We start from the raw sequence: 12,662 nt of genomic DNA, 5'->3' as shown, positions 1-12,662 counted from the left end.
TCTGATACAAACATTCCCAAGAGATTTCAAATCCCTTGTGGGTTGCTGTTGCTTGCTTAGAATACAGGCACTTTCATGCCACAATTGTATGTAATAAAACAGGCTCAATTCTCTGTCATTTCATTAGACTTTTAAAATTGTTTAGAGAGGGATATGATAATTGAGGGCAAATAATCTACAACATCACTATCCGTAACCCAGCCTTGCATAATCATGTTTTTCAGATCATGTATGCCTGTGATGACACATGCGTGTGCTGTATTTATCTGTCTGTACATGTGCAAGGCCACATATGTGCACGAATTGCCTTGCAGTGCTTGGGCTGGAGAGACACAGATAACAAAAATCTTCCAGCACTGCTTCCTCTCTGTTCAGTTTGGTTGTTCCTACACCAGGGGCAACAACACCTACTTGCTCTGTCTCGCTGTTCTCATGGAAACGCATCAAAGCAGCTGAAAGATAGACAGAAACTGAGAGGGGGGGGGAAACAAGCCTGAGATACTTTGTTACTATACCGTTGCACTCTTGATTGTCCCTGTTGCTTTTCTCGGCAGTGACAGAAAGCCCTGTCACACATCTCTTTCCCCTTCTGTTGGAGGTGAAGACCAAAGGGTAAAACAGTGTCTAGGTGCTGTTGCACTGTGTTGAAATTCAAGGCACCCAAGTCACCCACTCAAACCAACACAAACTGCACACTTTTGTAGGTTTCAGGGTATGCCTATACATATTTCAGTGGTTTGAAGGTATTCCTCCATGTTGAGTTTCCCCTGTGTGATGAAAGCAGGGCTGACACGTTAGAGAGCCCAGGGCCTGGGAAGTTTGGAACCAAGATTAAACCAGAGACGCCCGTAGGCCTACAGGCGATGATTAAAACAGCTCCCATTAAAAGCAGCCTTGATGGAAATCCAAAGTGGCATGTCTCTATGGGGAAGAGATGGGCAGAGGATGCATTCATGGCTGCCTTATAGACATAAGGCGGTAAATGTTCTAGGGTTGAATGTTAGTGATAGTGGGACATATGCAGTAGCAACTACTGCTGACTGTCACAACAGCTCCTCCACTACAAATAAGATACCAGAACAAGACTATAGCTGGTAGGATGAAGCACTAAACTGTATAAATGATGGCTGATTTTGCGGTTGAGGTTGTTCAGTCCCTGGAAATTCCAGAGCTCAAAGGAAACTTTCTCTCAAGAGCAGTGTTGATATCTGGATATTTCCACCTCCAGTGACATGATGCCAAACCAAGTGTCTTCCGTCTTCATGAGCCTGCCTCATAACCAGCTATACCTGGGAATAACCCACAATGCATAGTGATCTGACAGCGACACTCCCCCACACCCTCCTGCAATTAGACACTAACAGTAATGTCAATAGTGACCTCAATGTGCCATTATACTGTTATTGCCACTTGAGGACAATAGAGGCAATTCCAAGAAAACCCCCAAGGTATGTTCAGCAAAACATACTCTTAGCAGAGAGCTTATCCCACCTTTACTTGTTTTTTTGTTTAAAGATCCAGTGTGTTGGATTTAGTGGTGTAGTTACAGATTGCAACTCCCCGTTTCAACCCGAGTGTTTGATTTGTCCGTTCTGGGCGAGTGTAGAAACATGGCGGTTCAACAGGACAAACTCAATTGAAGGTGACCTGCAGCATCTGTAGATAAAAACAGCTGATTCTAAGGTAAAAAAATACATAACAATTCCTGTATTGAGTTGATTATACACTAATGAAACATAAACATGCATATTATATTCCATTTCTGCCAATAGATCCTCCTAAATGTTACACATTAGTAATTTCTGGAGTTTTTTAATTTACTTATCAGATGAGATTTGGCATGCTCAAGGTCATATGGTTGATCAGTCTTATTTTTGTTCTTTTTTATGTTCATTTACAGGATTGGATTTACTGGATTCCATTTGATGTACCGTTTCCATTTGGTATAGTTGAATTTGTTTAATTCACCTACAAGTTTTACTTTTTGCTCAAATTATTGTCATTTTTTCTCTTTTATGGACATAGAATACTTTAGTTCCAATTAATCCAACAAAACAACTATAGATACCATACCTCTCCACATGTTTCAATGGACAGAGGAGCTATGACTTTGGGAAGGAGACAAAATGAACAAAAATGAGGAGGCGGTCCAAAGGGGAGTGAAAATGACCCAGGGAAAATTCCCTTTATTACTCGCCATAGTTGATGCTGCTGGTGTGTAATAGCAGTAAGGCAAATTGAGGTTGGGAAGCTCTAAGTGCAAAAGAAAAATCCCTGTTCATCGCTGACATTTTCGGTATTAATTCAGACAGAAAAAATTTGCACACATACCCGTGTGAATCCTCTCCTCCCAGCGCTGGTGGGAGAGCTTAAACCAAGAGGCCCAGTACAGGAACAATAGATCTTTGGCAGCGTGCCGAGTTCAGCCGTTGAAAGTGTTTAACTGAACGGTTCCTCTCAGCACCGACGATATGGAGCATGAAGATGAAGGCTATCATATGATCCAGACTATAGAGGAAAGTGTTCCATCAGGAGGAGGTCCTTCGGTTTGTTTGGCAGCGAGTTCATTAATTCCACTTAGTGTGAAGAGCAAGAGGAAGTAGCTTCACACCGTTGACTGCAAAAAAAAAAAAAAAGAAAAGAGTCAAAGAGAGTAATAAAAGAAGAAAATACTTTTCTGGCATTTTCCATGCTGTGTTCAACAAAAAAGACTTTGACATGTTTTTTTTTGACATGACATCGATCTCCATCAGACACTGTTCTCCCCTTTTGCTCAACAGGGCCACAATTGGATCTATGTTACTTGATATAAAGTTTTATATTTGAGGGAGATTAGATGTGTACAGCTGGATGATGAACAGAAAACTGAGGACATAACATGGTATCTTCAACTCTATCATCAGAAGCAGCACAAATAACTATTGAGACAGCGAGGCTACGGAGAAATCCGCGATCAGTTATTTTTAGACATACTATGACTATAACTGGTACTTAGTAAACTGCTAGCAAAGTTTGTTGTGGGATTAAAAGTCCCACCTTGGAGGATTTAATTAGCGCTTTGAATAAATAACATTTCACCCATTTCTCTCTCTGTCCTTGGTAATCAGTTCTGGGCCATTAATGTGAGGATGACTATCGACTGGTGGAGCAGGCTGCTGATAATTGAATGTGTAGAGGCCATTAAACATTCCTAATCAAAAACAAACACTCCAAAGCCACAGTTCCCGCAGAACAATAAGACACAACGATAATGGAAGCATGTTTGTTGTAAACAAAAAAAAGGGGGGGAGCTCTGTATCTATGCTTGTCTACAGACTTGGTGTTTGTTTTTTATTAGGCTATCAGTGCCAACAGTTCAGAATTTGACAGGGCAGAAAATAGGCTGAATTTCTCGGGGCATGGCACCATATTGAATTTCCCAAGTTAGTGTTTTGATCCAAACAGCTGAGAGGGGAAGGACAAGAAATACACTTTGTAATTGAAACGTTCTCAGAGACTCCATTCCACATGCAAACCGGTCAGTAAATCACTAATAGTGACTATGGTGCGGTGTTGGAAATCACTGCACTTCTATTGACTCTGCACTATTGATCTGACAGGTCAGGCCCTGTTTGGCCTCTGCTTGAGCCTTGTAGACTGATGTCTGCGATAACAAAGTTTTTGCTGAGTTGAAATGGAATCTGTGTGATTAATTGTCCTGCTAGTGATTTTAATATCTTTAATTGTTCTTTACTCTCACATTTATGCTACTCCAAGAGATCACCTGTCAATCAAATAGTTTGGATACTGTAATGCTGTTTTATTGATGAGCTTTGAGATTTTATGCAGAAGTCAGACAGCTGTTACGGGTTTACATTGCTGTTAACCCTCATATCCAATTGATTCATCACGTGTATAATTGATGATCCAGTGTGCATTCTTATTCCCACAATACTACAATAAATGTTTTAATGCTTGCAAATGTTGTTATATGCAAATCTATGGATACCTATAAGGCTTTTATGGTGTGCTGAAAAGATTATTGGCCTCAGGTATTTGGAACAGGACATGTAAATGCCCTCACAAACTGGCTACGCTTAATCATTGTGTTATCAGCATATGAGACGAGCAAAACAGACATTTATTTATGTGAAAATGCCAGTGTTGATTTAACCTTGTGATTGTTTCATTAGGTATGTAGAGACACATTAATGCTGCAGCAGAATGGTTTTTTCTTGAACTGAGCCAGTGATGATCCATAGGAAGAAGCTATAAAGAAAGAAAACTCTTCAGTCTGAATCATTATGAGGAGCACGTTGCATCTTCAGTAATTACGTGAGGGACCTTGCTGTTGCACTCAAATTTGTTTGTGTTGTTCTTTCAAGGTCCGCTGAGCCTCAAAAGGACAGACGCTGCTTTGCCTTTCTGCAGCGGCTTGTCAACATGACTCTCTGTCCAGTGGAGCAGAAAAAGGGGTCCAGTCCATGTCCCGTCTGACTGGCATGCCGCTCACATTGTCCGCATGGAGGGAGCGAGAAGGGAGTTATGCTTGTAAAAACCAAGCAGAAATCCATGTGGAACATGACGAGTTATTTCAGAAGGCAGAGCTGATGGCTGCTGTGACCATCCGCAGGTCAAGCCTGTATAATAGTGCTGGGGCTCTAGGTTAGCCTCACCTGCTTTGCAAATTTTGATCATACTGAGATATGGAAATGACTCCTGGAAGCTCTTTATCTGTATGCTATGCTGATGCCACACTATGAGCACTGCAAAAGATGACAGCCATGACATTGATTTTAGTCAGTATCCTGACTTTTTTCCTTATTACCTTGAGCTGAGGTTTATAAATCTAGATAGAAAATGCAGTCTATTGGACAATTTAGCATAATTTGGCTCACTTGTAGTTTTGTTCACAATCATGCTGTTACTGAATATTTCTGTGTTCAGAAAGAACGCAGGGCACATGTTAGAAGCTGTGTGACTGGATTCAAAGTCAGTGGAGAGTTGCCATTAGGTTGTGAATTCAAAATGTTTCAGCTTGATGGAAGGCTTTATGGATCTGATAGATGAATGTACAGGAACCAAGGAAAACTGTAACTGTAAGAAAATGACCTTCAGGGGAGTTCTAAGTTCAGTCAGACGATGAGCTAAACACAATCACAGCCACACTCAGTCAGTCAGTGCATCCGTTAAAACCCTTAAACCCCACTAATGACTGTATGATAAAACACTTCAATGCTGGTGTTAACAATTGACATTCTTAACAAATTTCTGAAAATCTCCCTTTCATGGGTTGAAAATGGCTTAACAGGCCCTCTGCTTTTTAAAATTACAATGAACCTTGTAAAGCAAATGCTAAATAGAGCTGACTGTTTAGGACTACTTTATGTCATGACCTTTATGTAAAAACCACAGCCCCTAAAGTGGTTGTCCTATGCAGGTCTCTGATGCATTTTTACATTTTTCAGAGGGAGGGAGCTAGCAGAATTGAGGGGTCAAACCATAATTACATTCAGTTGTCTCAGTACTGTCCAATACTTGGACGTCTGCTAAAATCTGACTAAATACGGCTTTCACTTGTTGCTAGCATGGTTAGCTTCCATTAGTTGCATGCAACTACTTTTGCTTTACAGTACATTGAGAATGACAAGGAAAAGCTAACCATACTCTGAACAAATCGAAGCTATGCCTTTAGCCAACTTTGGCAAAAATATGAGTTTTTGAATATCAGTGAACATAGAGCATACAGTATCACAGCGGAGAAGAAAATGATGCTGAGTGTGTTGACATGTTTCTGCTGACGTCCTCCACATAAATGAGTGCTACAAACTTTTCAGAGGCTCTTTTCAAGCCTGCTGGTGGTGAATGCTTGTTATTCAAAAGATTTCCTTTTGTGTGGAGTATTTTAAGTTTCTGGTGTAAAAACAAAATCACAACTTTAGAGTGTTAAATTCTGAGTTCTGCTGATGACTACACAGTATGTACAGTAGTGACAGTACCTGCCACTGTTTCAATATTTTGCAGAAGAAATGTCCATTTGAACAGATGCTTTGAGGCACCATATGCTCCTCTCCGGCATCATGTGGGCAATGGCTGTGAACAGCTGGTGGCTGGAAAACAAGGATGGAGTTGTGGGTGCACATGGCTGTGGCCTGTCTTGATTTGATATAAGTTAACAAATAACATTCCTGAGATACTTGCGTATCCTAATGCTCATGCTCGTAAATTTAGGGTGTCCTAATTTGCTTTTTTTCCCCCCCAATGATTTGACAAATGCTGCAAATTAACTGTAACAAATTCTCCACCTGTTCCAGTAAAACCACCTTCATGCACAAACTTGTGAGCATCCATAATTAACAAAACACAAAATTAGCTGCAGTATGCACATAGCCTGTGGACAGCGAAAATATGAACAAGATTCTGAGTTTCGTTTCTAAGTTCTCAGTGTTGGGTTCAAACCACTGTGTCCCTGCTGAAGTGTCCTCAAGCAAGACACTTAATCCCACCAGATATGGCTGTTGTTTTGTAGCTCACCCACACCTTTGACATTCCTCTCTAGAGTCCCCATATCTAAACTTGAGCTACACATCCATATATCAGCTCTTACAACAGGAACTGTTTTTGCTTACCTGTTAAATGAGGACACATAATAGGAGTTTCATGCTCTGTGATACACCACAGCTGAGCAAAAGCTACTTTTTGTGTGGTTGAGAAGTGTCACATGAAACAATAAAACAGAAAACATAATTTTACATCTCTGTCTATGCCACCACCCCTTTAAAAAAAAAAAAAAAAAAAGAAGGAAAAAAAAAAGTGACTTGGCCATTGCACTTACATGTTATTTCAGGCACCTGCAATCTTTTTGCACTGAACTGAGTGTCACAGCACTTATTCTTCAAGGCCTTTCCTTGATCAGCTGTGACGTCATGTGCACTTGGCTTTGAACTAAAGTGTCTGCCAAATGAATAAATGTAAATGTAATCACGTTACAGAAACACTTGGTCAACTACTCTCCTGTTCCTGTTGTTATTGTTGTTGTTTTTTGTTCACCTTGGAAGGTTTTCAGTCCCTTGCTGTCACACGAGAACTCCCCCTGAACCAATGCCAGCAAAATCCAGTCTTTATTGTTCCAGCTGCTGCCTGAACCTCTGCCTCACTTTGTGGTATTTCCTCAGCAGTCAATTCATACATATATACTATGCACATCTTGTATAGTGGGGTATATAATTGTATAATTTTGTAATTTTTTCAAAAATGTAAAAGCATTGACAGATAATTACAAATGCCATCCCCATTTTTGACAGATGTCAGAATTGCAAGCCCAGTGGGATCACACACACACACACACACACACACACACACACACACACACACACACACACACACACACACACACACACACACACACACACACACACAATGTTGTTTCACAAAATAGGCCTTTTCAACAGGAAAAGCACAGATGTTAATAATAACATTAACAATGGCTCTGTGGTATTCAAGCGCCACACTGAGCTAGCATGCACAATATCAGGACCTTTAAACTAAAGCAGCTAAATGGAATTAAGCCATCACTTATTTTATTATTTACACCTGTGTTCTTCCTACTGTGACATGTCAGAATGTCTTGCAGTAAGTATTACTAAATTGTATTACGGCCAAAATGCTCCTACAAGCAAGCAGACTGATATAGCATGACATGAGTTGATAAGCAGCTTCACAGCTGCTAAACCAAACAAGCAATTAAATCAATATGCATTTATGTAATTTACTCTGTCCAGCTTCATGTTGACTCGTGGAACTGAACAACTGTGCAGGCAGCCAATCATACAAGTGATCAACACAGAGCACACAGCTACAAAGAGCATGGCACACAAACTGTTTTTAATCTTTAACTTAGTAACTTAGTACTTGGTAAAATAGCAATACCTCCGTGTAAAAATATTCTATTACAAGTAAAACTCCTACATTCATCTTAAACATGCACTTAGTGATTTTTGGCCACTTGGGGGCAGCAGAAACAAGCTGTGAACAAACCATTGACATATTCAGTTTCATGTAACTTTACATTCTACTGACTAAAACTGTCAGATCAATGTAGTAGAGTAGAAATATAAAGTAGCATATAATGGAAATACTCAAGTACTGCAAAATTGTAATTAACTACAGTACTTGTTACTTTTCACTACTGGCACAAACACTGTAGACACACAGTGACAGTAACCTTTGTTCTGATTGGAGATGGCAGCCAATTAACACAGTACCAATAATTACCATCTTAAGTAAAACACAATAATCACATGTTGTGGTAGACAGTTATAAAGTATGTGCACAGTCACCCGGCATGAATAAATAACCATTTTTAAAAAAAATTTATTTCTTTTTAAAGTGCACAGTATTGTGTCAGTGACGTTACTATTATTACGATACACGCATGCCCAAATGCACTGAAAAATAAGTCTGTAAATATTGTTGGTAAACATGAAAATAAATATGATACGTAGAAATAAACTGGCAGAATTTCTACAACCCTGTCAGTCACAGTGATTTATTATGATTAATCACACTGGGAACCCTGCTGGGACGTCACTCTGACAGACTGAAACGTGGTTCTTAACCCTGAACTGACTGAGCTGAGCTGTAGACGAGAGATGGAAACAAACCTCTCCTCAGCAGCCAAGCTCTCCCTGTGGTTGGCCACAAGCAGCCAGGTAAAGTAAGCTGCTGCACCTAGTTACAGTGGTGCAGAAAATATCAGCAGCATTAAAGACATGACGCCTTGATGTGGCAGTATGGTGGGAAATCGGCAAAGCATCCCTTTAACAAATGCATAGTCTTTGCAGGGTGAGTCCCAGTAATTTTTCATATATTACAGTGATGATGTGACAGGCCTTGGCCCGGGCCAATACGTCATCATAAAACCCATTCAGTGAAAGGCTGATAGCACAGCAGCACACAGGGGGAACTTCTCCATCTGCTAATAAAGTGCACATTCACTGGCCATGGAATTTGGTGTGTGTGTGTGTGTGTGTGTGTGTGTGTGTGTGTGTGTGTGTGTGTGTGTGTGTGTGTGTGTGTGTGTGCGTGTGTGTGTGCGCGTGTGTGTGTGTGTGTCTGTGTCTGTGAGAGGGGGTGAGTTATAGTAATGGTCCTCGAGTGGCAAGGGAGTCTTAAATGGTGCTCTTTCAGAAGATAGACTGGCATCTGCAGGGGTTTAGCACGCTCTCTCACACACACACACACACACACACACACACACACACACACACACACACACACACACACACACACACACACACACACACACACTCGGGGTAGCATGTGCCCCTATGTGCCCACTTGAGACTTGATATTAGACAATATATAATTTGTAACTTCTGCTTTAAAGAGCTCTGAGGCACTGCACATGCTACATCACCAGTCCTCTGGACGAACAGAACTCAGTGTGCTGAATGTTAACTGTAGTCCTCAGACCATGCAGTCCTCAAGGGCGTTTTCTACCTATGAAAGAGGGCATAAAGACATGGAGAAAAGTAACATGTCAGAATGTGTGGGGGAGGCTGGTGCTGCTTTGAGTCTCCCTGTGGGCTGAGATGGGACGTCTTACTGTGTATAAATAAGCATCATCATCATCTACAGTTTGGGATTTATAGCCTGGGAGCTCAAAGTTTTTTTTTCTCACTTTGCGGAAGGAATTAGGGCACTGTGTGTATATGTGTGTGTGTGTGGGAGAGAGAGAGAGAGAGAGAGAGAGAGAGAGAGAGAGAGAGAGAGAGAGAGAGAGAGAGAGAGGAGAGGAGAGGAGAGGAGATTTTTGTAACTCAAGGCAACTCAGGGTGCAGCAGTAGCAGCAGCAGTGTTTGCTTCCATGGATTGAAGAGGGGAAATCCTCTTCCTCTGCGTCGCCTGCATGCAAATGGATCCGACCGGGACAGAATAAGGATGGGTTAACACAGTCCTCTGAAACCAACAGGAGCTTTTTTCCTCTAGCCCGAGGTGCGCGGCATCATCACTGACAATTTTCCAGAGCCTCCTCAAAGGCTCATACAGGTGACAAGTGTGTCCAACTTCACTGCACCGCCTGTATTGACGCGCTTTGGAGTGCGTTTTGCTCCAGAGGCGGTGCGCTGCTGCGTGACACCCGCCGCTTCTTGTTTTGACGTGACATTTCGCCCGCGCTGCTTTGTGCATATGTGGCCACAATTGACGCATTTGAGCCTTTAGCTGTTTTTCGAAAGCCGGGTTTTGGGACGCTGGAGTGGTTGCGTTTTCGGCAAGTTTCCCCTGCTGATTGGTATGTTCGTCATGCCCGCCTGGGTTAACTTGCGCGTTTTTCTGTAGAGTCACACAGAGCCGGTGCTAGTCGGCGCAGAAGTTGGTTTGGAATAATAATAACAGTGCAGAGCGCGGAGGAGGGAAAAAAAACAGGTGACAGCGGCGTTCAGGGGATGTTGAGCGGCTGAATTTACTACCAGCATCATCAGCATCTCCGTGTGAGGATCAAAACTGCGGGGGACTGCTGCTGCTCACTCCTCTTCCTCCACATACTTCCAGTTTTTTTTGCAGAAGCCAGCCTATGAATTTCAGCTCCTGAAACCACAGCTGCGTAAACTTGGCCAGATCTGGTGACATTGCACCCTCTGTGTGTGCGTGCGTGCGTGCGTGTGTGTGTGTGTGTGTGTGTGTGTGGCTGAGCAGCCTGGATGGATATGCGGCTCGCCGAGGGAATTTGAAAAGCAAGGGGGGATTACTATCAGTCCCTCTCCTATTATAACCTCAAAATGGATGCCGAGGACAGGCTGTGGAGACGCCACTGGATTAGCCACTCTTCTGCTGATCTGCTTGACATCTGAGCGGCACGAGGGTTCAAAGTTTGGATAATCTGAAAGGCTGAAGGTGTAGGATGCAGTCTGGAGTGAAGACGCTCTCCGCAGGTGGAGGTGCGTCACTCTGCTGCCTGCTGCTCCTCTGGCTCATCTACTCCCATCTGCTCAGAGAGGGTAAGGACACTTAGAGCTATTTATTACTTTGTCAGCAGCACCATTGTCTCTGAGGGCTTCTTATTGGGATACAGCTGCCCATGGTGTGGTCAGATGCTGTGATCCTGAGGGAAAAAATCCTATAATGTCCCAATAAAACATCCCTGCAGGGACTTGTAATGTGTCTGTGCTCATCGCTAGTACATTTATGGTGACCTTGTTATACCTTATGGTATTTTCGTAATCTGATCTCTATAAAAATATCCCTGTAGTGAGTGTGTGATACTCAACAGCCAATGTATCGTGACATTACTGGAACGAACACATAATAATATATAATATTATTACTAGGAGCTTGTAATATGTTGTGGTGACCATATTTTTACAGTAATTTTCTTCTGATAGGACATTTTTAAAGTTTAATTTGTGGATTTATTTAGCCGTTATCTTGTTGCCAAACTAACCTCACAATTTTCATTTTTCTGAAGCTGGCTCTCTGCTACCATGTGGAATGATGATTTAGTAAAGCCATAATTGAGCCCTAGGTGAAAAAGCAACACAGTTCGCTTGTTTTAGTTCCTGTTGCAGGCAGGAAAAAAGTCTGACTTCTGCCTTCAAAGCTTTATAATTTCACTGAGGTTAAAGCAATATCCATTCATGCCATGCTTTCTTCTTGAATAATACATCCGCTGGTGCAATTACACCTTCACCCTGACACAGAATAGAAAGCAAAATTATGTTTTCCTGCACTTCGTTGGCCGCTGCCCATGACAAAACATTTTCAGATCCCAGTGCTGTCAAAGACACAGAGAAGAGGCTTAAAGCATTGGAACTTGTTTGGAAATGTTGAACACTAAGTTTGCAGATTAGATCTTTTAATCAAGCATTGGCCAGCAGCATAATTACTGCTGTGGAGGAGGGATAGTGCCTACATCAATGTCTTTGGCAGCTTGCCGGGAACAAAAGTAGACACTGATGTGAAAAATGAACTGCCTGTGCACTGAAATGTGCTCCCTTTGCCTCTAATTTGCAGTGTTTTCTCCCCAAATGCTGCTGTCACCAGCCTCTTATTGCCGCCCCTGAATGGGCTCTCAAGCCGTTGCATATTATCTGAGGAGTTACAGCAGCCCTCCCCTTCCCCTCAGCCATTTATTATTGACTCATTTTCATCAGAAAATGATCTCATTAGCGTGTTATTGTACAAAATCGTTCAATCAATCTCTTGTGAACTTTACTAACCTTGCTATTTCTAGAGTAAATAGATTCTCCTGGCTTTGGCCTGATTGTTAAAACCTCTGGATATGGTTTGAGCTTTAACATGCTCTGTATGTTGCTCACTCCTCTTTCCAGCTCTGAGCTGAATTTTAAGAATGAATTTTTTAATCCGTACATGTAATCTTCAAATCCTACAAAAATCCTCCTTTGAAACTGTCTGCTTTGACCAGTCAGTGCTGTTGTAAAAGTAGTTCTGACCACCACTGCTTTTTTTGTAATTTCATCAGCTGATATTAGACTCAGTTTATAGTATTTTTTTGTTCATGACTGCCCAGCAGTGATGGACTCAAAGCACCCATGACTTTCTATGACCAGGATCTCCACCACTTCCACCTCCATGGCCCCTGAGGGTCCTGGAAGCAGCGACGAGTGTGGTTGAACTGGTGGGCAGAGAGGTGATGCCTTGTGGTGGTGAGAGGCTGTGTCCCC

General features: G+C 42.0%; 1 protein-coding gene across 5 annotated transcripts in view; it reads left to right on the top strand.

Moving 5' to 3' along the window:
• Positions 1 to 9,757: 9,757 nt before the first annotated feature.
• Positions 9,758 to 12,662, top strand: part of tafa5l (TAFA chemokine like family member 5, like) — a 45,023-nt gene continuing 42,118 nt past the window's right edge. For 2 of the 5 annotated variants that reach the window (XR_007887730.1, XR_007887729.1), the window contains exon 1: positions 9,758 to 10,979. Coding sequence is in view for 2 of the 5 variants with exons in the window: in XM_051425720.1 (XP_051281680.1) it covers positions 10,883 to 10,979 (97 nt within the window). In the remaining 3 variants the exon portion in view is untranslated. The remainder of the gene's footprint in view (positions 10,980 to 12,662) is intronic. The other 3 variants (XR_007887728.1, XM_051425720.1, XM_051425719.1) reach the window with 3 other exon arrangements.

This window comes from Dicentrarchus labrax, unplaced genomic scaffold, assembly GCF_905237075.1.
Source record: "Dicentrarchus labrax unplaced genomic scaffold, dlabrax2021, whole genome shotgun sequence".
Classification (NCBI taxonomy): Eukaryota; Metazoa; Chordata; class Actinopteri; family Moronidae; genus Dicentrarchus; species Dicentrarchus labrax.
This window is presented reverse-complemented; position numbering and strand designations above follow the sequence as displayed.